General features: G+C 29.1%; 2 protein-coding genes across 3 annotated transcripts in view; both read left to right on the top strand.

Moving 5' to 3' along the window:
- Window positions 1–5,064: 5,064 nt before the first annotated feature.
- LOC111680512 (pyrimidine-specific ribonucleoside hydrolase RihA) lies at window positions 5,065–6,552 on the top strand. The gene is made up of 5 exons (XM_023442171.2): window positions 5,065–5,263; window positions 5,327–5,506; window positions 5,572–5,698; window positions 5,804–5,946; window positions 6,045–6,552. The coding sequence occupies exons 1-5, from the start codon at window positions 5,066–5,068 to the stop codon at window positions 6,447–6,449; spliced, it is 1,053 nt and encodes a 350-aa protein (XP_023297939.1). The 5' UTR covers window position 5,065; the 3' UTR covers window positions 6,450–6,552.
- A 655-nt stretch (window positions 6,553–7,207) lies between these two features.
- The window catches only part of LOC111680533 (kinesin-associated protein 3), a 45,219-nt gene continuing 29,926 nt past the window's right edge, over window positions 7,208–22,500 (top strand). Inside the window, exons 1-3 of one of the 2 annotated variants that reach the window (XM_046946030.1) lie at window positions 7,856–7,993; window positions 11,166–11,346; window positions 11,791–11,908. In XM_046946030.1, coding sequence (XP_046801986.1) covers window positions 11,891–11,908 — 18 coding nt within the window. In that variant the 5' untranslated portion in view covers window positions 7,856–7,993; window positions 11,166–11,346; window positions 11,791–11,890. Of the gene's footprint in view, window positions 7,994–11,165; window positions 11,347–11,790; window positions 11,909–22,500 lie in introns of both variants that reach the window. The other variant, XM_023442191.2, reaches the window with a different exon arrangement.

The following is a 22,500-nucleotide window of genomic DNA, read 5'->3' as shown; positions in this document are numbered from 1 at the left end:
TTAAAATTATTTATAAATTGTTTTATTTATAAATAAAGCAGTGAGCATATTGTGTTTACAACTCGCAAATATATTTAAATTTTCAACCGGCATTACGAATTTTTTGAAAATTGTCAAGTATGTATATAATTAATTATTAATAGCATATTATATGCGTTGCTTGTTTAAAAGATATTTAAAATCCTATTTTAATTTAGCTGAATTAATGTCAAGTATGTTTTTTTTTCGCAAATTTTTGTTGCCTTAAGAAAAAAGATGTAAAAATATATTAATATTTTTCTTTTGGATTACATATCACGCTTGCAGTAGATAAACATCACCTGTCTACTGCAACTGTTTTTAAAATTAAACTAATTTTATTTTAAGTGAAGAATTTAATTATGTTATAATCTTTATAGCAAATGAAATGTGATTAAAAATATATTAGATGTTTGCTTATGGTATTTCAAGTGAAGTGTTGTGATTAAATGGAAATTTACATTAACATGTGTTCCAAAATTCAATTTATATTAGACGCCAGTTCTGGGAATGCTTCATTAAAATAAAATTAACAAGCGATTAGCTTTGTGGAAAATTATGGAAATTAGGAATAATGGAAAATATTTTACAGATCGATGTTCATAACGATGCTGTTCTAGACTAGACAATAGACTAGAATATAGACTAGACTATAGACTAGACTATAGACTAGACTATACTATAGACTAGACTATAGACTAGACTATAGACTAGACTATAGACTAGACTATAGACTATACTATAGACTAGACTAGACTATAGACTATACTATAGACTAGACTATAGACTAGACTATAGACTAGACTATAGACTAGACTATAGACTAGACTATGGACTAGACTATAGACTAGACTATAGACTAGACTATACTATAGACTAGACTAAAGACTAGACTATAGACTAGACTATAGACTAGACTATAGACTAGACTATAGACTAGACTATAGACTAGACTATAGACTAGACTATAGACTAGACTATAGACTAGACTATAGACTAGACTATAGACTAGACTATAGACTAGACTATAGACTAGACTATAGACTAGACTATAGACTAGACTATAGACTAGACTATAGACTAGACTATAGACTAGACTATAGACTAGACTATAGACTAGACTATAGACTAGACTATAGACTAGACTATAGACTAGACTATAGACTAGACTATAGACTAGACTATAGACTAGACTATAGACTAGACTATAGACTAGACTATAGACTAGACTATAGACTAGACTATAGACTAGACTATAGACTAGACTATAGACTAGACTATAGACTAGACTATAGACTAGACTATAGACTAGACTATAGACTAGACTATAGACTAGACTATAGACTAGACTATAGACTAGACTATAGACTAGACTATAGACTAGACTATAGACTAGACTATAGACTAGACTATAGACTAGACTATAGACTAGACTATAGACTAGACTATAGACTAGACTATAGACTAGACTATAGACTAGACTATAGACTAGACTATAGACTAGACTATAGACTAGACTATAGACTAGACTATAGACTAGACTATAGACTAGACTATAGACTAGACTATAGACTAGACTATAGACTAGACTATAGACTAGACTATAGACTAGACTATAGACTAGACTATAGACTAGACTATAGACTAGACTATAGACTAGACTATAGACTAGACTATAGACTAGACTATAGACTAGACTATAGACTAGACTATAGACTAGACTATAGACTAGACTATAGACTAGACTATAGACTAGACAATAGACTAGACTATAGACTAGACTTATAGACTAGACTATAGACTAGACTATAGACTAGACTATAGACTAGACTATAGACTAGACTATAGACTAGACTATAGACTAGACTATAGACTAGACTATAGACTAGACTAGGTTAGACTATAGACTAGATTATAGACTAGACTATAGACTAGACTATAGACTAGACTATAGACTAGACTATAGACTAGACTATAGACTAGACTATAGACTAGACTATAGACTAGACTATAGACTAGACTAGAGAATAGACTATAGACTAGACTATAGACTAGACTATAGACTAGACTATAGACTAGACTATAGACTAGACTATAGACTAGACTATAGACTAGACTATAGACTAGACTATAGACTAGTCTATTGACTAGACTATAGACTAGACTATAGACTAGACTATAGACTAGACTATAGACTAGACTATAGACTAGACTATGGCCCAGACAAAAGATTAGACTATGGACTAGACTATAGACTAGACTATAGACTAGACAAAAGACTAGACTATAGACTAGAATCCAAAATATGACTATAGATTAGACCAAGAAGCGTCTGTTTCCCAAGTAAGCGGCGGCTGTGAATTAATATCCTGGCGGTTAGGTCAAAAACTACAGCTAGGATCCCCAAAAAACATTGAAAAGTTGAATAAGGAATTCAATTACTTGAGTATAGAATAGACTACGGACTAGACTAGATTAGACTATGGACTAGACGATAGACTAGAAGATTGTAAGCTAATAAGTATTAATTAACTATTTACTGATAGCACTCAAAGTAGTTTTTAATATAACTATTTTCTACACTTATCTCTAGCAAAATGTTACTTAAGTTAGAAGATCGTGTTTCTATATAAATTATTTTTTTAATTATATTTGTGTACATACATATGTATGTACATATTTTGATACCACTATGTACATATGTTATCAACATTTTAGCACCGATTGCAAATTGTTTTATTACACAGAAAATATAATTTATTATAGAAAATGTAAATAAATAAACAATATACAAGTTTATTGCTCCAATTTGTTTTTTCTATTTCAATAAGAAAATAAAACTAATAAATTTCAAAATTTTGTATATCAGTTTCACAAATAATTTCGTTATGAAATGGAAATGTTTTAAAATAAAATAATATTATTGTTGTTTTTTAATTAGTTTTAAAATTACCTGCTTTTGCATAAAGAAATAATCTTAAAATTTACGGAAGAACCTTCGTTATTCCATATTTACTACCCACGCAAAAACAACTAAACAAAATATAAGAAGAGAGGACTTTGTCATGAAATTGCTCTTGTAGTAAAATGTTAATCTCACAGGATTAAACCTTAAATGGGCTTTCAAAATTAGTAGTACTACTACCAAACTAAAAAACATTATTATGCTTAATTTTTAAAACAGATTAACAACAATTAAATGAGGTCATACAATTTTGACATTTTATCCTTATGAAACTCTCCTGACCCCGCTCCACAATTGAGGGTTAAACGAGTATCTATTGTTTACACATGAGTACTTGAGTACAAAAATTTAACTCTTCGGCTCTTTTTCCTTATTTTGCAAACAAAAAAGACACACATACTGTATTCGTTAGAACCAAATAATAACAACAAATATGCTTGCTTACATTAACATTGTTGTTGTTTGCTATTCAATAGCTGCTATTGTATTAATTATTTGAGCAAAACGAACAAACTAGTATACGATTTTGTTTGTATTTGCGTATTTTTTGCTGATTCTCTCTATATATTTTATTCTTTCCTCTCATTTCTTGTTCTCCTATTAATTTTGTTTTAGTTTATATTTGCCTTTACTACACTTCGTACACGGTGAACAATTGTGCTTTTTTTTTGTACCAAACATCAGCAGTCATTATTTACAATATTATTTTTCTTTGGATAAGAATTTAAAATTAAATTCTATTTTATTATACTAATTCATAGTTTTATTGTGTGTTCTATGTTTTTGTACATGAATAAGAAGGAAAGAATTGTGTTTTAATTTAAAAAGTAGAAGTACGAGTACGTGTTGTTCTTAACTTTTTTGGACGTTTTTGATAAAGATAAAACGTGACATTTATTTGAAAAGGAAGTGTGAAAATCTGTTCAATCCTTTAGGTTAAAATTCAGATTTTATTGCAGCTGCCAAATTTGGATAGAACGTTTATATAAAATTTGTATAACAAGAAGTGCACCTTTAAGAAAGCACAGTAATACAATTGTCTCTGGTGTGGGTGAGTAAGTGGAAATTGATTAAGAGTGCTTGGCATTATAGTTCATTAGTTTCTGGAAACAACTGGGTATATTAATATACATACATAAATACTACAAAAGACAGAATTCTAGTCAATTCTAGTTCTAGTTCGGTTCTGGTTCAGTTCTAGTTTAATTCTAGTTCAGTTCTAGTTCAGTTCTAGTTCAGTTCTAGTTCTAGTTCAGTTCTAGTTCAGTTCTAGTTCAGTTCTAGTTCAGTTCTAGTTCAGTTCTAGTTCAGTTCTAGTTCAGTTCTAGTTCAGTTCTAGTTCAGTTCTAGTTCAGTTCTAGTTCAGTTCTAGTTCAGTTCAAGTTCAGTTCTACTTAGTTCAGTTCAAGTTCAGTTCTACTTAGTTCAGTTCAATTTCAGTTCTAGTTCAGTTCTAGTTCATTTCTAGTTCAGATCTAGTTCAGTTCTAGTTCTAGTTCAGTTCTAGTTCAGTTCTAGTTCAGTTCTAGTTCAGTTCTAGTTCAGTTCTAGTTCAGTTCTAGTTCTAGTTCTAGTTCAGTTCTAGTTCAGTTCTAGTTCAGTTCTAGTTCAGTTCTAGTTCAGTTCTAGTTCAGATCTAGTTCAGTTCTAGTTCAGTTCTAGTTCTAGTTCAGTTCTAGATCAGTTCTAGTTCGATTCTAGATCAGTTCTAGTTCAGTTCTAGATCAGTTCAAGTTCTGTAAAAGTTCTGTTTTAGTTATGTTTTAATTCTAATTCATAATTTCTAATTACATTTTATATTGGTTAGGCCCTTTGTAGGTAAAAAATGGTTGGCCGTATTCGACATACTTTTTGTGATTAAACTCAAAATATATCTTAATAAGCAATTATTTCTAGCGTTACATTGCCACCAAATAACATTATATTACTTGTGAAATAGAACTAAAAAATAACAATTAAAAAAGAGAACTATTAAAACACTGCTCCATAAAACTTTTCAACACTTGGGTTGGTGAAGACACTGACATTTTAAATCACCAACTGAGTTAAGCAGTATTAAAACCGCCCGTTAAAACATTAGCCATGGCCTCCCGAAATTATGTGATATTTGATTGTGATGGTGGTAGTGATGATGCCTGGGCCTTGCTGTTGCTACTTAAAGCGGAAGCAGAAAATCATTTAAGTATTTTAGGCATCACCATATGCGGCAGTGGCAATACAACACTACACAATGCAGCTTACAATATGTTGAGAATATTAAGGGCTTGTGGCAGAGATGAGGTATAAATTTATGACAAATTGTTATTTAATAAAATTTTTATGATTTCATTCGTATTTTCTTAGATACCAATATTCCTAGGAGCCGCTGAATCTCTTTTATCGGTCGAAGATCACGAAAAACGTCCTCTATTCCATGGCAAAGATGGTTTTGGTGATGTTTTGCCACAGGATGAAGATATTGACGTACAGGATATGGTGGAAGGTGAACATGCTGTGGCAGCAATTAATCAATTTTGTATAGAGGTGTGTAGGTTGAAGGGATGTTCGAGGCAGTAATATTAATTTGTTTTTCAAATTTTGTCTTTTAGAATCCCCGACAAGTTACAATAATTGCTGTGGGACCTTTAACGAATATAGCTTTATGCTATTCCATGTATGGTCAGGAGTTTTCTTATAATATTAAGGAATTGTATATAATGGGTGGAAATCATCAGGGTAAGTAAATATTTTTCTCTATTATATTTTAAAGTAATATAATTTACTTTTCTAAAGATTGTCCTTGAAAATCGATTGTTAATAATAATTTTTATTTCATTTTAGGTGTCGGCAACTACTCCAGATCTGCAGAATTTAATTTTTTCAATGACCCTGAAGCTGCCCATATTGTCTTAACCAAATCAAAGTGTCCTATAACTATATTGCCCTGGGAGCCCTGTATGCATGACAGATTTTTCATATGCATAGTAAGAGCTTTAGATCATATCTCAATTGATCGCCTAAATTAATATATAAAATTAGCTTTTAAAAATTCTAATCTCTATGAAAATAATATTTCTTTCAGAAATGGCGTCTTGAACAATTCGGTTCTAAAGCTAGTCAAAACCCCGCCGTCGACTTGCTAAATCTAGTCGAAGCTGCTCAGTATTTACCACCCGGCTATAAGGGCTGGAATCCCTGCGATGCCATGCTTGTCGCTACCTTTCTATTCAATACCCAAATAATATTAAAACAAAGTCATTGGCATTGTGTGGTCGATTTAAATGGCCATACACGCGGTCAAATGGTTCTAGATCATTTACAGGAGGTGGATAAAAATCCTAAAAATGTTCGTATTATTGAGCTGATAGATGCGGAATTCTTTAAAAAAGTTGCCGAATGGGGTTCGGGGTTAAGAGAGTTAAAAGTGGATTTAACGAGCGGTAAGGAAGCGATAAAGGCGGAAATAAAACAGGAAAATGGCTGTTGAAGTGTGAAGTAGAAGTTTGTAAATATTTCGGTTGGATTTGTAAAGATTTTATTGCATTTTTTTTGTAATTTATTGTATTAATAAATGTTATTATTAAATTTGATTGTAAAAAATTGTGTACTAGATAAATAGACAGATTGATAGGTAGATAGATAGATTGATAGATAGATAGATAGATAGATAGATAGATAGATAGATAGATAGATAGATAGATAGATAGATAGATAGATAGATAGATAGATAGATAGATTGATAGATAGATATATAGATAGATAGATCGATAAATAGATAGATAGATTTCTAAACACAAAAAATAAAAGAGTATTAAATTTCCAATTTTAACTCATACAAATTTAACGTTATTTTCTCTCAACGATAAAATCTTACAACTGGCAAGACTATTTTAGCAAATATGGCAACCTTAATATAAAAAAGTACTGCCAAGTTTTTAAAGGAAATACTTTATCAAAACAAAACCGGAGTAGAAACAAAAGGAAGTCGAGTAGAAGAAAAAACGCATAAAGAAATTGAGAAAACATCTAATAAGTAGAAAACAATAAACGTTATAATCAAAACAAAAGAACCAAACAATCGCATAAAAAGTGAAAACAATAAAAGCCAAAATAAAAGAAAATCCAAAAACGAATGTCAAATACCAATGTCTAATAAGAATTACTAAAATAAAAACAACAAACAAACACACGCACGCACACATTCGATCGCCAAACAAAATAACACACACTAAAAATACCAATCAGAACGTTACGAACCGTGCTAGAGAAGAGACCGTTATTTCGAGACGCGCACTCAATATTTTAAAGCAAAAACAAAATAAATAAACAAACCTTTTTAACAGTTAACTTTTGTTGTAGTTGTTTTTCTTTTGATTAAGGAAAGAGAACAAAGAATGTGTTTTGGTTAGAAAAAAAATTATCAAGAGAAACTAGGAAATAAATAAAGGGTCTGCTGCTTCTTCTACTTCCTGTAATTTGCCAACTTCTTGTTGTTGTTTTTTAAGTTTTGCTAACAACAACAAAGTTGCCTACATGTAGCAGTTTAAAGGAATAACTTTTCGTGTTTTTGAGTGGTTAACGGAATAGTGTGAAAAAATAAACTACAATAAAAAATATAGAAAAAAAAAACATAACAACGGTTACTATCGCATCAAAAGGCAAAGGAAGAAAAAACGAACGAAACGAAGCAACAACAATAACAACAACTACAATAGAAAATATAAAATTATTTTGACTGTTTCGCGTGTGTCGTATGCCAGTTGTGCTGCTACTTTTCTTTCAAGTAGTTGCGGGCATAGCACTCTTCATATTTCTCTTACATTATTTAAGTTACATTTTTAATGCCATCATACGCGATTTCTGTGAAACTCTATTAACAACCAAAGAATTTCTACAACAATTGCAAGAAGCGTACGGTGCTGACGATAACAACGACGAGCCGCAGACCAGTGTCACCAGGAATTTTACCAAAATTCCAATTAAAGTTCAGAAAATGCAACAAACATCAGATGATGCTAAATTTATTAAAAAGTGAGTGTAAAACTAAACTAAAAAAAACGCAAAAATGCCGGTATTTTGTTTTTAACAAAAGTGTTAATGAAAAAAGAAATTATTAAAACAAGTGTGCAAAATTATTGCAAGAAAAAGCGAATTTCTTATAAATTTTAAAGCAAGTGTATGAAAAAAAACAACAACGAAAATTTAAAAAAATTCCTATAAAATTTTCTATGTATTGTATTGTGTCTGTCGTCAGCTTTATTGATTTTCCCATTTTCCCTTTAAACGAATGTATATAATTTTTTTTTCTCTTTCGTCTATATACATGAACAATAATATTTTCCGCGCACGCAGCCACCCATTAATTCAATGTTACCAGATTGTTTAAGTGTTTTGTATCCGTTTTTAAGTAGTTAAAAATCTCCTTATAAGAAAAGTTATTGAAAAAATCTAATAAGAATTATAAATAATAAAACGCAAAAGTATATATATTTAAAAATTGATAAGAATTATAAGACAAAAACAAAAAAATAAATTGATAAGTCCGGTTCAAAACAATTAAAATATCAATATGTTAAAAAGGGCAGAATTTTATTTAAAATAATTCATAATTTGTGTTTTTTAAAAGAAATGCAAACCAATTTTCTGATTTCTAATACTTTCTTAAGTTAATTCTACTAATAATATTACAACAATTATAGTTTAGTCAGGACCAGGGATATTGTTTTCCCTCGTCACCTGAAATGCAAAAGGGTGTAACAACACTTTTGAAAAATTTACAGGAGAAAAACAAAAAACTAAATAAAATGAAAACTATTTTTGCTTTAAAAACGTATTTTTTTATAAGATTATATTTGAACATATTCAAACTGTACCGCCAGGCATTGTTGCGGAAATGACAAATTTCTTGTTATGTCCTTTTGAATTTCAAGTTAATAAAATCGAATTTTTGACAACATAGTTTTAAAAATTTGCGACAACATATATTTTGATGTAGTAGATAATTTTTAAACCAATATCGATTTAAAATTTTTTGTTGTTACGCCTCATTTCAGGTGGCGCTATGCAGTTAATGTATGTTTTTGTAGTGCGTCGCATAAGCTCATACAATTTGTAGTTTTTAGTTAATTATATTTTTTTAATGTCGAATATGTCATTTACACAAGTTTATAAATTAATATTTTTGTTTACTCATGGAATGAAAGAAAAATTTTGTTGAAAGGCCAATGTCCGGTTGTTACTTAACAATTTTTATTTTTTTCTTCTTATTCCTCGAAATATTGAGATAAAGTGGTTTTTGTTAAGCATCCTTTCTCAGTAGTGATATTTGAAAATCAAAATGGATTTTGGGAACCAACAATCAGCTATTTCAACAATTTCTTTATTTTTGACCCGATTTTTAGTAATTGTTTCGAATTTTAAACAAAATTCACGCACAAAACTAAACCGCTAGACTTTTTATGGGTATGACTTCTTCACACACTCTATTTTGACGTATATTGTTCATTTTTGATGAAAAATGGAAAAAGTGTTTTACTGTAGCCGTCCCATGTACGTGAAAGTGTTAAATTTGAAAAATTATTGACATTTTATTCCTGAATTACAAACTTACGGATCAGAATTTATTCCTCATAGTTCATTTCCATTATTACAGAGTTGTAAGGAAGACCAGTAAAATTTTTGTATACATAATTAGTACATACCTAAATATTTAGTTATGTCCTCCTTTTTTAACCCTTTTTAGCATTTTCTTTATTTGGACTTATCTGGACTTAAACGGCCAAAATAATGAAATCCATGATATCATGAGCAAAATCGTTGTAAACTAGTGTTATTCATGTTATTTTTTTGACTATCTGAAAACGGTCCGCTTTACCGGACTCCGTATTTCTAAAGTTTTATCACATAAAGATATTAATCGCTTATTTTAGGTTTATTACGCACAAATAAACCACCATTATCTTTATTAAGCATATATACATAAATATGGGAGTTAAAGTTTTTGCTATAATTTTTTAGGTGCAATTGACCCGATGTCATTTATCGGACACATAAAATTTCACAGGATCACTTTCTATTAGGTGACTTAGTTTCCCTGTAAACATTAGTGGAGTACATGATCCATTTAGTAGACATGATGTCATATTGCAGATAATGTATTCCCATAATGTACACAAGGCAGTACTTTTGTAATTACCTCCATGTAATGCATTAAAGAATTACGTGGTTGTCACTTAGGACATTGCAATCTGGAAATGGAGTATTACTTTTTCATAAATTTAGATAAGTTTCGAACTAGTAGTAACCTTTTTAGTAATATTCTTTACACGCGTGTGCGGAGTAGTATTAATTGTTGTAGGATTTAGATTCCAAACTTTAAAGTCTATCGATTGCAAACAAATATTATTTATTTAGATTTTTGAGTTTATTTTTCGTTTCGCTAGTCATGACTAAACATATTTTTAGTGAAAGTGAAATTTTCAAACAGAGTCGTTTAAAAAAACATTCAAATGTTTATTTTTAATTTAAAATTATATGTCATCGAATCCATAGACTGATTACACTTAATATATATTTGTGTATCAACAATATACGAAAAATTATCTTTATTTGCAATTATTTAATAATAATTCTATAATCACAACGTCTAGCACTTTGTACCCAAAATTGTTGTTGTTGGATTATTAATTGCATTGATAACTCAAATATAGGAAAAACTCAAAAAAGTAAATTTGATTTAAAACGAAAAAAATTTAAAAAAATAAAAGGTTATTTTAAGGGTAACTAAAAATAATTTTAGAAAAAATTATAAAAATATATTTGATTGTGGGAGATATAGTAAAACAGATATCAGATTCGGTTTTAGCAACTAAAAATACATTTAAATCAGTCGAAAGTGTTTTATAAAAGGTCTTTAGTTAATCATAGCTTTTATATAAATAAACTTATAGAATTTTTTAATTAATTAAAAATCAATATATTGCTAAAAAAATCAATATATGCCTATTGCTTATACTGCTTCGAATTATTCTTCAATTTATCTATTTAACATATTAAAGTAAAAAAATTAGAAATTTTTTATAAGAAACTTAAACATCCGACAAATGTCGCGCTATTAAGAACAACGCTTTGCCTTACCTATAACTAAAATTGTTTTGAATTGTAAATCACTTTATTTCATATTCTACAATCCCCCTATTTGTAGGCTTTAAAAGCACCACCACCAGTAACCACCCATCTGGCAACACACCCTCTAGTAGTAAATACTCGTACAGTGCATACACAACAAAAACAACAACAAATACAAAACAAGTGCTTACTCATACATTAACGGGAAAAACACTCTCTCAAACACACACAAAACCATTTTAGTATAAAACCTAACGGTATATTATTGTATTTTCCATTTTATCCATGTGTGATTAATAAAAGAAAAAGAAAATTTCTTAAAGAATCTCTAAGAAGAAAAAAAAATAAATTTGCAAAATTTTCATTTTTTTAAAAAATTGACGTAAACAAATTATAAAAAACAAAAACAATAAAACAAAATTATTATAAAAGAAAATTATAAATTTTAACGAAAATACGTACAAGTGTTTATAAATTTTGTTTAGTGATTTTTGGTTTTCTGTTATCTTCTGTTGCCATTTATTATTAACCTCCCTTTAATTTCAATACACAACAAAAAATTTGTCATCTTTTAAAGAAAAATATAAATTTCTTTTTTTATTTATTTGATATAAAATGCTTAAAAATAAAACAAACGTGAAATTAATGCAAAAAATTAACACAACGAAACCAAAATCTAATGCAAATCCAAACCTTAACAGACGTTGGAAAGGTGGCAGTATTGAACCTCATCCCACTGATAAAGCCTTAATTGTCAATTACCAACTGGAGGCTACAGTGTTTGGTGAACCCAATAATCCTATGCTGGAAGAGAAAAAGGTAAGTGTTTAAGTTTCTTTTTTTTTTTGTTTATTTCAATTTTCTTATTCATTCTGGTTAGTTGTTGTTATTGCGAAAGTAAATGTTTTTACTTTCGTAAAGGAGTTTGTTATTGGAAGATGTTGTTGTAAGGGACTATTATTCATTTACATTCCTTTTCTCCTTTTATTCTTAAGGAGACATTGTGATGGGGATGAACAAATTTTAAATGGTACTTTTTGGTACAAAGCAGGGATGGAAAAATCAGTACTATTGAACTTTTTTTTATTACTTTTTGATATTGACATATATTATAGTCCTCTACGACATACCTATAGACTAAGTTGGCTGTAGAATTGTAGAATTGAATAATTAATAAACTAGTCCTTAGACTATAGTCGACTATGGTAAATATTCTAATAAATTAGGTAGATAATAGACTAGTCTAGTACAAATGTCTAGCCTAGTATATTGACTAGTCAAAACTGTAGTCCATATACTATTAGACTAGTCGATACAATAAAAATACCCATAGACAGTCCAGAGACTAAACTATAGTCTAGTCTAATAGTCATTTAAACATTGACATAGACCAGTCAATAGTCAAGTCCACAGACTAGTCAATGGTCTATTGACCATACAAAAGTCATAGTCTAGCCACTATATTAGTCAGCTGGCTAATAGACAGTTTTTTGACTAATCAATAGATTGGACAATAGAATAATCAAAAGTCTAATCAAATAAAAAGCCTTTGACTAGTATGTAGTCAAAAGTCAATACTCTAGTTTACAGACTAGCTAATTGATTATCCAATAGACTAGACAAATAGATCAGTCCTAAGACTAATCAGTCAATAGCTTAGTTTATAGACTCGTCAATAGTCTAGTAAATATTACAATCTATGGTCTAGTTAATAGACTAATCTCTAGACTACTCCATTGACTAGTCAATAATCAAAAGTCTAGTCTATATAAACTATTCAATAGTCTAATTCACAGACTAGTCAATAGTTTAGCCTATATACTAGTCAATAGAGTAGTCTATAGGCTATTCAATAGTCAAGTCCAGACGGACTAGTCAATGGTTTAGTCCATAGACTAGTCAATAATCTAGTCAACAGACTAGTCAATAGTCTAGTCTACGGACAAGTCAATAGTCCGCAGACTAGCTCATTGATAAGTCAATTGTCTAATCTACTGATATGTCAATAGTCTAGTCTACTGACAAGTCAATAGTCTAATCCACAGACTAGCTCATTGACTAGTCAATTGTTAACAAAAAGTACTCTTATACTTTTTCCAAACAATTTAATCGAAACTATATCAAATCTTTAAGTAATTTTGCCGGTCTGCTATATGTATTGCCAACCCCCTCCTCCCTCTTTTATCTCTCTCTTATTTTACCCTTAAAATTGTTGTTAGTTTATTCTTTATTTTTCATGGTTTAATATTTATTATTTTGTTTTAGTCAAAATGACTAATGGCCTGTGTGTGAAATGAAAAATTTTCATTTTTTCTTGTTGCCGCTGTGGTTGTGTTGTGTTGTTGTTTTTTGGTTTTTTTAGTACATTTTTTAATGAATTTTGCAGACACATTTTTTTGATATTGGAATTTAGTTCTTTTTTGTTTTTACTTAGATTGTTTCCTTTCTATCCATCCCTTAATATATAAAAAAAATTGTGGTTTGATGTTAAAAACATCAATTATGAAATTAAAAGAAAAAAACAAACATGAAAGCAAATTATTATTAAAGTGTTTTTTACATCAACAAAAGCGTTATTTTATAAACGATTTAAGATTTAATGTTATGGAAAATACACAATTATTTAACTGGCAACAGATTTTCAGATTTAATCAATTTTAATTAAATGTAAATTAATCATTTAATTTTCTTGAAAAATGATTTTAATGATTCATATTAGTTTAGAGGGATTTTATGTATACTGACAGCACAATGTCAAAGTTTTGAAAAAGAAATTTTGAAGAGAAAAATTTTATTCTCAATAGAAAATATTGAGCTTTTATTTACTCATTAGTAAAAACCAAAATGACAGCCCTGATGTTTTTAAACTTTTGGCCATGACACACTGTTCCACAGTGAGACAAAAAAGTTCGAGCAAAAAATATGTTTTTAACCGATTCTAAGTTTAAAAGCAAAATATTTTACTTTCTAAACGAAATAATATTTAATAAAATTATTGACCAATTAAAAAAAAAACACTGATTGTGAATACTCTCTATTCAGTTCTATAATGAAGTGTATCCCACATTAAGCCCAGATGATTGTGAATTGTATATATAATTTTTTTTTAGTTAAATTTCTAATAAAATTTAAAGTTTTTATGAAATTTTAAATTTCTTGTGAAATTTGAAATTTTTCTTTAAATTTCGAATTTGTAACAAAATTTTGAGTTTCTAGTGAAATTTCCAACTAGAATTCTAATAAAATTTCGAATTTCTATTGAAATTTCAGATTTCTAGTGAAAAATTAAATAATATTTAAAAATCATTTGTGAAATTTGTATTAAGCCGAAATTTTTTGTTTGTAACGAAATTTCGAGTTTCTTATAAAAATTCGAATTTTAAATGAAATTTTAGATTTCTGTATTTTTAGTGAAATTTTGAATTTCATATTTGTTTTGAGTTCCTTGTTAAATTTCTGTGAAAATTTCGAATTTCTAGTGAAATTATCGTGAAATTTCGAATTTCTAATAAAATTTCGAATTTTTAGTGAAATTTCGAATTTGTAATGAAATTTCAAATTTTTAATAAAATTTTAAATTTTTAATGAAATTTCAAATTTTTAATAAAATTTCGAATTTCTAGTGAAATTTCGAATTTCAAATGAAATTTCGAATTTCAGTGAAATTTCGAATTTCTAGTGAAATTTCGATTTTTTTTGATGGTATTTGGAGTTCTTGTGATATTTTAAATTTCTAATGAAATTTCAGATTTTTGTAAAATTTCTAGTTAAATTTCGTATTTCTTGTGAAATTTCGAATTCATAGTAAAATTTCAAATTTTTAGTGAAATTTCGAATTTTTTTCAAAATTTTGATTTTTTTAGAAATTTTGAATTTGTTAGAGATTTCTAATTTCTTAAAATTTTGAATTTTTTTAGAAATTTTGATTTTTCTGTAAATTTCGTGAAATTACAAAACTTCAAAGAATTTTAATTTTCTAGTGATATTACGAATTTTTAACTAAATTTATAATTTTTGGTGAAATTTCGAATTTCTAATAAAATTAAAAATTTTAATAACAAAATTATTGAAAAATTTTAAATTTTTTTTTTAAATATTTGGATTTCTTTAAAATTCTGAATTTACGAATTTCTGGTGAAATATTTTTTAATGAAGTTTTGAATATTTAATGTCATTAGTTATTACATAAATTTCGATTTTTTTTATAAAATTCGAAATCATAATAAAATTTTGAATTTCTTACAAATTTTAGAATTTCCAATGAGATTTCAAATTTTAAATAAAAATAAAAATTTCTAAAGAATTGTGAATTTTTTCGCAAAGTTTCGACTTTCTATTGCTATTTAGAATTTTTGTTGTGAATCAAATTTTTGTATTAAATTTTATAATGAAATTCGGTGAAAATCGTGGGATTCGTTTTAATATTTAAATGTCTTTCAATTTAGGTAACGTTATGATTTCCAGAAGGGTTCTTTCCCCTAACCTGCACAGACAAGGTTCTTTAGGTAACTGGGTATCTTGATGATCTCTGAATTCTATTGCAATTTAAGTCTGGATCACAAACACTTTGTCATTCTCGAGTGGGACTTTTCTGAGATCATTTTTGAACTCTCAGAATGTTAAAACTCAATGTTTAGATCACAGTCACTTTGTGATCCTTGAGTGGATCTTTTCTATGATCATATTTTACGCTTTCTTCACAGAATGCTAAAACTCAATGTTTGGATCACAGTTACTTTGTGATCATCGAGTGGATCTTTCTGCGATCAGTGAATTGTAAAGAGACAAAGAAAGACTATGTTGTAAATATAATTTTAAAGTCAATTTTAATTCATTTTAAGAACAAGATAAGAAGGTGCATTTAAGAACAGATTGTACTACTTGAAAGATGCTATTTTTTTTTGTATAATTTAAGATTTTTTAAATTAAGTGAAAAATCAAAACACAAAACAAATTTCTTTAATTTTCATAAAAAGTTATTAAATTTTTAAAAAATTTATTATTTACAAACAAATAAAATTCTCATTTGTTTAATAAATTTCAAAAAAGCTAAATTTCTTATTTAAGTGTTAAACAAATCTTAGAATTGATTAATATTTTAAATCTTATATAAAGAGAAATAAATTACTTAAAACAAAATTCCAAAAATACTTAAAACAATAAATAATAAATTAAAATTTAATGAGTTAGCACACAAATACGAGGTACCCCCAACTAAAAGTTGAAAAAAAAGAAAATATTATTTACTTAATCATTATTATTTGCCAATTAATTAACGCTTCAAGTATAAACACTTTTGACTTAAACAAAAATTAAAAAAAAACTTAAAACTTTTGTTATTGTTGCAATACAAAAAAAACATATTTTAAACGTGATTTTGAAAGTGAGTTTTTTTGTTATTAATTTTTTTTATTAAACACTACAGTCATATAGAGTATTTGAGAGTTTTGTATACAAATTGTTGTTTTTTTCAATTTTTTTTCTTCATATTAATGACCATAAAGAGAACATGGACATCAATTCTACACTTGGGTGTTAATTTATGCTAAAAAAAAAAAAATATTTATTTAGCACTTAGTTTATGAAAAAATTGTTTATCTTTATAGTAAATTGATAAATATAGTTGTTGTTGTGATAAAGTTTTATTTTATGTTTTAAGTTTCTAACGGTTATTGATCTTGGGTGTTTTGTCAGTGGCAAATATTTTGAGATTTTGGACTATATAACGTTTTTCCTTCTCGCTTTTTTTTCAATATTTAACGAGACGACATTGAATACATGTCCTGTTGTGTGTTTGTGTATGTATTATGTGATATGCAAATATTTAGTTATTAACAGAAATGTTAAGATATGATAATTTGCTTTATTTATAGATTTATTTATCAATTTTAACACGAAACTTGAACAAATGTTTAAGAAATTTATTTTATCTAGTATTTCCGTTTTGCACCCTACATTGTTATATTAAAAGAGTTTGATTAATCAACATGGATTGTAATTTAACCCTTTCGATCCTAATGATTCTAACAACGCTTTTATTAGTTAATCTTTCTGTTATCAACATCCTTGCATGAAAATTATTTAGGTCCTATTTTCCTTTTATACAAGTTATGTACAAGTTTATCTTTCCGTTTGCAACTTTTAAATCATAATTATACGACCCCATAAAGTCTATATAATCGGAAACTATTAAGATACATTTGTCTGTCCTTCCGTCTAAATGTATGGACGTCAAAGTGCTTTACGTAAACACCTGCCGTGTGGACCTCCATAAACATTCTCATCATCTAAAGACTCATCCCAGGACATTCCATGACTTTTTAAAGTTGCCCAACACCACTACTGAAATGGATTCTGTTGTTTCAGCAGCAGCACCTAATGAACGTAAATGATGGTACGAAAAACATAGATCTATACATAGAGGAAAAATTAAATGTACACGCCTGGTACAAAATTGACACCAAAGTGTTTAAAAATTTTCCGTAACATCCTTTTTCAATGTTAATACGTACGTACAACAACACTATGTAATGTTGACAACGCAACGTTGTCGAAATCTAATTTTTTTTACACATCCATTGTTTAAATTTTAAAAATGGATGTTTATAAAATTTCGATTTTGACATCGTTAGGTTTGTTAACATTACATAGTGTTTTCGTACTTTGACAACGGATGTTTTTAAAAAATTATAAAACCTTTGGTGTCAATTTGGTACCAGGCGTTTTTATTTGTTTTACCCTCTGTGTTTTTACTTTATGTTTATACACAGTAAACTTCAATACAACTCCAATACATATATTAAGGTATTACAACTCCACAACGTCTTAACCAACTCCACCGACACCTTAACAATCCTTTTAACATCTCAAACTATACACCTCAGGGATAGGGATCATCCATTAGATACAAGTATCCGATGGTACATCTCACTCCAACACATATCTAATCTTTGCATTATCAGCTCAAATATTGCCTTGTGGTTTTTACAGCTTCTATTTCACTGTGTATCAGTCTTTTAACCAAGCACCAAGCACCCTTTCCCCCAATTTGGGTTTAAACCACAGCCACTTCGTGGATCTCGAAAGAACCTCAACTAACTGACCAGCCAGACATAGTTATGGCCACCAGTAGTATCAGATTATGTGGTGCTCTGATTCGATTCCATGTCAAATCATTTCAAGGAAAGATTGAGGAAACATTTGACATCGCCAGTTTATAGACCCGACAGACTAGATGTATTGGTAATATTACCCCAGGATTACAATACACCAAGATTTGGGTCATCAAAAAGTATCAAAAAGGAGACTTTTTAATACTTTTTTGTTTCCCAACTCCCTTCGTAGATCCATAAAAGTATAAGTGTATTTCAGGATTCTTATTAAATTTTAAGACGATCCAGCCATGTCTATCCGTCTGTCTGTTAAAAGCAGAATAGAGTCCGAACGGAAAGAGCTAGAGAGTTCAAATTGTCCGCATTCTATTTACCGCATACGGTTTGATGGTGGGTATATAAGATTCAGCATAGTCGAATCTAACATTGATCTTACAAACGTGGTGAATAAAATTCTTTCCTACAATTTTTGCCACAAATCGTTGCTCTGTGTAATTTTCAGATGCTTCTAAACATTTAAAATTTAGTTCAAATCTTTTTTTATAACTTATCCTCCAAGAAATTAAAACAAAATCAACATCATCAAATCAGCTCTATAATGAAGTATATCCCACATTCTACCCAGCTGTTACATGTACAATAATAACAAAACTAAAACAAGCAACCTTAAACAATTTTTTATTACAACACCCTTAGCATGTCTAGTAGTCAATTTATTTTTTCAAAATAATTAAAAAAGTGAAAATGTTCTAGAAGGATTTCAACTTTATGTTGGCCAAGTGCTAATACACAGTACAACAACGAGTAAATGTGGGTTGTATTCGACAACCAATAGCGGAAGTTAGGTTAGGTTATACCAAGTTTTAATAACATGAAATCCGCAAGAAAATTTAGAAAAAATTAAATTATAGTTTGACATGAAATCTAAAAAAAGAAAACATACAGCAACAACAAAAAACTTATTAAACTGTCTACCAATCACCTGAAATGTCAAAAGAAATTGACCTCATAGTTTATTACAAAAAAAATGAAAGAAAACTCCTTAAAAGGCTATAACTTAAAACAGGAAATAGCTTAAAACTAAATTAAAGATTTTCTTTTTATTAAACTTTATAGCTAAAATCAATGCAATTATTAATAATAGAAATTCTATAGAATTTTATTAGTTATAAGTTGTTTATTTATGAAATACCAAATTTGGTTTAGTTTTTTTGTTTGTTTGTATTTTTTTTTTTCATTTTGTTTCTTAATAAAAATGGCAAAACAAATATTAAAACAAAAATAATGATAATATTTATTAAACCACCAACAATAGATATCAAAATTTTGCTATTGTATAATCTAACTAATATTGCAACAATTACGCATTTTCCATGCAACACTGAACTAGTGGCACTCACTCGTTTATTCACTGGGCTTATTACTCACATGACTCATTCATGAAGGCACTCACTTATATACCACTCTCTCACTATATACTTCTAATAAACAGCAGCACCAGGGATGGTAAAGTTTTGACAGACAAATATTTTTTTTATACATTTTAACTAAAACCAGTTCCAAGTACTACCAGTTACTGGAAAATATTAAAAATCGTTTTGTTTTTCATTATTTCATATTTAAACTAGCAAAATAAATAATTTGGTACTTTTTAAAATCCGGAAAAGTAATATTTTCAATGCTGGTTTCCATCCCTGGCTAGCCGCATGTTATTATATTTTGCCTTAAAAGTATGAGTAACAAAATAAAAAGACAGTCAAAAATTTAATACGTATTATTGTTGAAACAAAAGTTTAAATGAATTACTGAGATATAAATCGTTTATGACAGCACCCTACTTTTTATTCCAATTTTATTAAACATAGTATCTTGAAGGTCCCTACCAACCTATAGACTTTAAAAGTGAAGAGTTCTAGTCTATAATCTAGTCTATAGTTAAGCTTATATAGTCTAGTATGTAGTCTATAGTCTTGTCTATAGTCTATTCTATAGTCTAGTCAATAGTCTAGTCAACAGTCTAGTCCATAGACAATAGATTACAGATGTTAAAAGTTTTCTGATTGCCAATCACTTGGGAGTGGCCTTGACGATTCCTCTGTGAAAACTCCAAACAGCTAACTACTTCCCGTCTATGACCAAGTATTCCCCGGACAATGGCTTTGATGCATCCGCTTTAAGCTAGCTAGAGTTAGAAGGCGCCCATCCGTGCATCCTAAATGGTCTTACAGACGTCTCAGAAAAGTAGGCAACAACCGCTGAGTCATGGCTGAACCGCGGGATTGGACGCGCTGATAGAGGACCTTTCACCAATCTAGAGGAATTGGGTTAGCACCCCGCATCACCTGAATCTCAAATTGCTAACGAACAGCCTCTAATAAGAAAACCGAAACCTTCGTTGACGACCTTTGCATATCGAATTAGGACTATAATTGGATTCTGGTATATTAGGACGCTTAGGGATGGTGATGATACCACTTCGACTTAAAATAACAAGTACTTGCATTTCGAACGCGAAATGTTACAATATAACCTTAACACCCTATTCGCGACCTTTCCAGCAATTTACTGATTACCGATCATGAACAACTGAAAAAATAAAAAGAAAATTTTGCCAACATATTGAACAGCATTACGGTAGATCCTGGGCCCCCAGTTTCTATGAGCACAGTCATCACTACCTATACTATGATTAGAACTGCTCCCCCAAGTCTATCTACCAAATGGAAACTTGGGAAAACGAATATTTCCCTAAGGAATGGAAGGATGGCATAATCGTCAAGACAGCAAAGAAAGGAAACCTGATGAATTGTAGCTACTGGAGGGGTATATGTGTCCTGTCAACTATTGCAAAGCTAAAATCAAGAATTATCCTCAATCGGATAAGGGATCACCTAGAACAAAACATCAGTTCATGCCAAGCGGGCTTTCGCTGTGAATATTCGACTGCATATAGTTATTGAGCAGTGTGTGAAATTTAACTCCGAGCATCATCTACATTTTATAGATTTTGAGAAAGCATTTGACAGTATCATTAGGGACCGTCTCTCCCATATCCACGATCCTGATATATTATCAAGGATCGATATTTTGAATGTTTATTAAACAAATAAACACTTATTTTCTTTAACTGCTAATTGCCTGACACAAGTAAGTAGTCACCCTGTCCATAGGGTATTCTACTATAATACTTGGCCCCGCATTCAAAATAAAAAAGAAACAATTGAGTTGGAAAACCTTGTGCTGTGACTATTACATATGTATATATGTACGACCATATTGAGCAAAAAGTAAAAATATAAAATAAAAAAAAAAATAAAGTGAAAAACAAACCATATGTCTGCCTCATAACTTTATAATTAATGTGCTGAAATTAATTAAGAAATACACGTCAAATCCATCCATAAAAAAGTCGTACAATGACCAACATACTTATGAAGAAAAATAAAATTCAATACAAAACTGCAAATAAAAACAAATCTAGTTTCAATGCAAAGAAGGTGGTCGATCTAGAGTATAATAGTTTCATTTTATGTTGCTTTGGTTTGTTTGTTTAATTAACAACATTAATTGTTTTATTTTTGTTTTTTTATGCATTATTAAGTGTTAATTTGTTGTTGTTGGGTTTCTTTATTTTCCATTTAATTGCTGTTGTGATTGATCCATATTCGTTATATTTGTATGTTTTAATGTGAGATTGAATTTAATTTTCTTTTTGCTGTTTGCCAATTTTTTTTGCAACTTTTCATTGACGTTTGGGGTTTTCTTTGAAGTCATAGAAATAAGGCTTTAATACGTTTTACAAGTACACCTTGCACTATAGTATAGACTAAACTATAAACTGTACTATAGATTAGGCTATAGACTAGACTAGACTAGACTATAGTATAGACTAGACTATAGTATAGACTAGACTATAGTATAGACTAGACTATAGACTACACTAGACTATAGTATAGACTAGACTGTAGACTAGACTATAGTATAGACTAGACTATAGTATAGACTAGATTATAGTATAGACTAGACTATAGTATAGACTAGACTATAGTATAGACTAGATTATAGTATAGACTAGACTATAGTATAGACTAGACTATAGAGTTGACTATAGTATAGACTAGACTATAGAGTAGACTATAGTATAGACTAGACTATAGTATAGACTAGACTATAGACTAGACTATAGACTACACTATAGTATAGACTAGACTATAGACTAGACTATAGACTAGACTATAGACTAGACTATAGACTAGACTATAGACTAGACTATAGACTAGACTATAGACTAGACTATAG

Source organism: Lucilia cuprina, chromosome 3, assembly GCF_022045245.1.
Source record: "Lucilia cuprina isolate Lc7/37 chromosome 3, ASM2204524v1, whole genome shotgun sequence".
In the NCBI taxonomy this organism is placed as follows: Eukaryota; Metazoa; Arthropoda; class Insecta; order Diptera; family Calliphoridae; genus Lucilia; species Lucilia cuprina.
This window is presented reverse-complemented; position numbering and strand designations above follow the sequence as displayed.

Coding starts and splice junctions, on each gene's coding strand:
- LOC111680512 (XM_023442171.2), top strand. CDS start 5,066: ATGGCCTCCCGAAATTATGTGATATTTGATTGTGATGGTGGTAGTGAT. Junction 5,264..5,326: donor GGGCTTGTGGCAGAGATGAG/GTATAAATTTAT, acceptor GTATTTTCTTAG/ATACCAATATTCCTAGGAGC. Junction 5,947..6,044: donor ACAGATTTTTCATATGCATA/GTAAGAGCTTTA, acceptor TATTTCTTTCAG/AAATGGCGTCTTGAACAATT.